This window comes from Triticum aestivum, chromosome 2D (assembly GCF_018294505.1).
Source record: "Triticum aestivum cultivar Chinese Spring chromosome 2D, IWGSC CS RefSeq v2.1, whole genome shotgun sequence".
Taxonomy (NCBI): domain Eukaryota; kingdom Viridiplantae; phylum Streptophyta; class Magnoliopsida; order Poales; family Poaceae; genus Triticum; species Triticum aestivum.
In genome coordinates this window covers 140,596,355-140,599,670 of record NC_057799.1, presented here as the reverse complement: position 1 = coordinate 140,599,670, position 3,316 = coordinate 140,596,355, and the positions used below count along the sequence as shown (strand labels likewise).

Genomic DNA, 3,316 nt, shown 5'->3' with positions numbered 1-3,316 from the left:
TCTAAATACGGATGTATCAATTCATGTTTTAGTATTAGATACATCCGTATCTAGATGAGGGATGAAGGGAGTACATCTAATTCAAAATAAAATATCCTATACTCGTAGTACTATTAAACTATTGTAACATGGTGTTATCCTGATAATTGCAGTAGACTAATAGCATCTATAAGGCTGCCCATCCACAACAATCCAACAAACCACCACAAAATTCCGTCTACAATTATGGACCTTGAGTTGTGACCTGTAAACCTTCCTCCTTTCCCCTCCCCCTTCCCCTAGCTAGGTCCCCTTCTTCTCAATCTCTCGCGCACCTGTTTCTCCTCCAGCTTACAAGTTACTACAGACCCACAAGCACAATTCCCCCCAGCTTTCACTCTTGGATTCAAATACCAGCAGAGCTGCTAGCTAGTCGATCCATTTCAAGCATGCATGTACTACATGTGCTTATTAACCATCCTGTCGATTCCTTCTAGCTAGTTGCATAAAATAGTGCTGTTAGATCTCGATCCTGTTTCATGGTACATACATACATGGAACACAGATTTTAATTTCCCTGCCCTTTCTTCCAGCTCCAGATGGTTTCTAGCCAGCTAGCTAAATACAAATCCCTTGACTGAAATATTCCCTGTACGTACGTACTTGATGAATCAATCAAACTCTCTCCATTCTCCATCTCCCTTGGTTTCCCCTTTGATCCGCGTTCCCAAAGTTCTATTGGCATAAGGAAAGCACGTGTAGCTGTAGGCTGTATCTCTGATTCGGGCGAGCGAGTGCACGGCCCTCTATATATGCCTTGTACAAGCACCAAATCCGCTCCTCAAACTGCTGGACGTGTACTAGCTCTGCCGCTTTGCGCTTTTCTAATCATCGCCGCAGCGTCGCAAATTTGTTGCCTTCCATTCCACCCACCTCGCGACCCCCCTACATGATGCAGTTCACCCATGCTGCAGTGACTGCACCGCCTCTCTACCCTAATGGGCACCACGGGCTAGGGCTAGGGCTCTTCCTTGACGTCGGCGCGCCGAGGGCACGCCCCTGGCCGGCTGCTGGGAGCTTGTTCCCAACGCTGCCGCCCTCCTCCAAGATCTCCCTGGGGAACCTCAACAGCGCCGGCTGCATGGAGCAGCTTCTGGTGCACTGCGCCAACGCCATCGAGGCCAACGACGCCACGCTTACGCAGCAGATCCTCTGGGTGCTCAACAACATCGCCCCCGCCGACGGGGACTCCAACCAGCGGCTCACCGCGGCGTTCCTCTGCGCGCTCGTCGCGCGCGCTTCCAGGACGGGGGCGTGCAAGGCGGTGACCGCGGCCGTGGCCGCCGCGGTCGAGTCGGCCGCGCTCCACGTGCACCGCTTCACGGCCGTCGAGCTCGCCAGCTTCGTCGACCTCACGCCTTGGCACCGGTTTGGCTACATGGCCGCCAACCACGCCATCCTTGAGGCCGTGGAGGGCTTCTCCGTCGTGCACGTCGTCGACCTCAGCACGACGCACTGCATGCAGATCCCGACCCTCATCGACATGCTCGCGAGCCGCGCCGAGGGCCCCCCGATACTCCGGCTCACCGTCGCCGATGTCGGGTGCAGCGGGCCACCGCCGGCGCTCGACATGTCCTACGACGAGCTCGGCGCCAAGCTTGTCAACTTTGCGCGATCCCGCAACGTGACAATGGACTTCCGGATGGTGCCCACCTCGCCGGCCGACGCCTTCACTTCCTTAGTCGACCAGCTCCGGGTGCAGCAGCTGGTCTCGGACGGCACCGAGGCGCTCATCGTCAACTGCCACATGCTGCTGCACAGCGTGCCGGACGAGACGGCCGGGTCGGTGAGCCTTACTCAGTCGGTCTCACTCCGGACCATGCTCCTCAAGTCCATCCGAACCCTCGACCCAACGCTGGTCGTGGTGGCCGAAGAGGATGCCGACTTCACGGCGGGGGACGTGGTGGGGAGGCTCCGGGCGGCGTTCAACTTCCTGTGGATCCCGTACGACGCCGTGGACACCTTCCTGCCCAAGGGGAGCGAGCAGCGGCGGTGGTACGAGGCGGAGGTCGGGTGGAAGGTGGAGAACGTGCTGGCGCAGGAAGGGGTGGACAGGGTGGAGCGGCAGGAGGACCGGGCGAGGTGGGGGCAAAGGATGCGCGGCGCGGGGTTCCGGGCGGTGGCGTTCGGCGAGGAGGCGGCCGGGGAGATACGGACAATGTTGAATGAGCACGCGGCCGGTTGGGGTATGAAGCGGGAGGACGACGACCTCATGCTCACATGGAAGGGGCACAACGTTGTTTTCGCCTCGGCGTGGGCACCGTCGTGAGCTAGGCGACGTGCGGGATGCATTGCGGTTGACAAGGTGAGTGAGTGTGTAGGTGTATGCCCGCATTGCTTGCATGGATAATGTGGTTTAGGGTTGGTTTCTGTGCATGTTCATTATATGAAAGATGGTCCTGTTAAATTAGTTTTTACTACTAGCTGATTCACTGCAGAGAAGTGATCAGTTTGATCATTGTAATGATAGACTCTCACAAATACACCGTAGAAGAATGAACAAAGGGAACCTTGGATCATTATGGATCCCACTCATGAAAAATGAAGAATGCGTTGTTCTTGAAAAATATGTTGAATGATCTTTATACCGAGAACATGATCAGATATCATTTTGGAGACTGGCAAGTACAAATGCCGACCAAAGATAAGGACGAAATGAAGCTTTCCTCAAACTTTTCTAGATTACAAAGAATATATTTTGGTGAGTGGTCGATGCTGAGGTTAGGGTGAGGAAAAAAATTTGAATGTGGACCTTGACAAATCTGAGAGCCATATGCCATATACATTCAAAGGTTTTAAAGATCTCAAAATTTTATCAGTTTTACTAAAGCACATCTAGATGTGCGATAAGTATTGCACATATAAGTCCTATACTCAAAATTGATCTTAACGGCGAGATTTGTGTAGGTACTTTCTTTTCTATGTTTCTTTTCCTTTTTATGCTTGATTAAGTCATTTAGATGTGCAATAACTATGGCACATCTAGATGTGCCCTAGACAAATTTTATTGTAGAAATGTGCCCATCTGTAGTACTTGGAGGTACTCGTAATCGTCTACATGCAACGCTTGACCAGTTTGTTTGACGGTAATATTATTTCCTATATTAACTACAGTTAATGTTGATTCCTGGATTAATTGCTTTTGATGCAATTAATGTCATTTCCGAATTCAATTAATGCAATTAACACATTTCCAAATTATTGATGATGTGATGAATACATCATTGAAGCAGCATGAGATGTTGGATATTGATGGTTGGATAGCTCGGGTCATTTG

At 51.6% G+C, this 3,316-nt stretch overlaps 1 protein-coding gene across 1 annotated transcript; it reads left to right on the top strand.

The window, feature by feature from the left end:
- The first annotated feature begins 212 nt into the window (after positions 1 to 212).
- On the top strand, positions 213 to 2,633 carry LOC123052232 (scarecrow-like protein 32). Its single transcript, XM_044475358.1, has one exon. The coding sequence runs from the start codon at positions 929 to 931 to the stop codon at positions 2,306 to 2,308; it is 1,380 nt and encodes a 459-aa protein (XP_044331293.1). The 5' UTR covers positions 213 to 928; the 3' UTR covers positions 2,309 to 2,633.
- Positions 2,634 to 3,316: the final 683 nt, after the last annotated feature.

Excerpts from the sequence above, each read along its gene's own strand:
- LOC123052232 (XM_044475358.1), top strand. The coding sequence starts at position 929 with ATGATGCAGTTCACCCATGCTGCAGTGACTGCACCGCCTCTCTACCCT.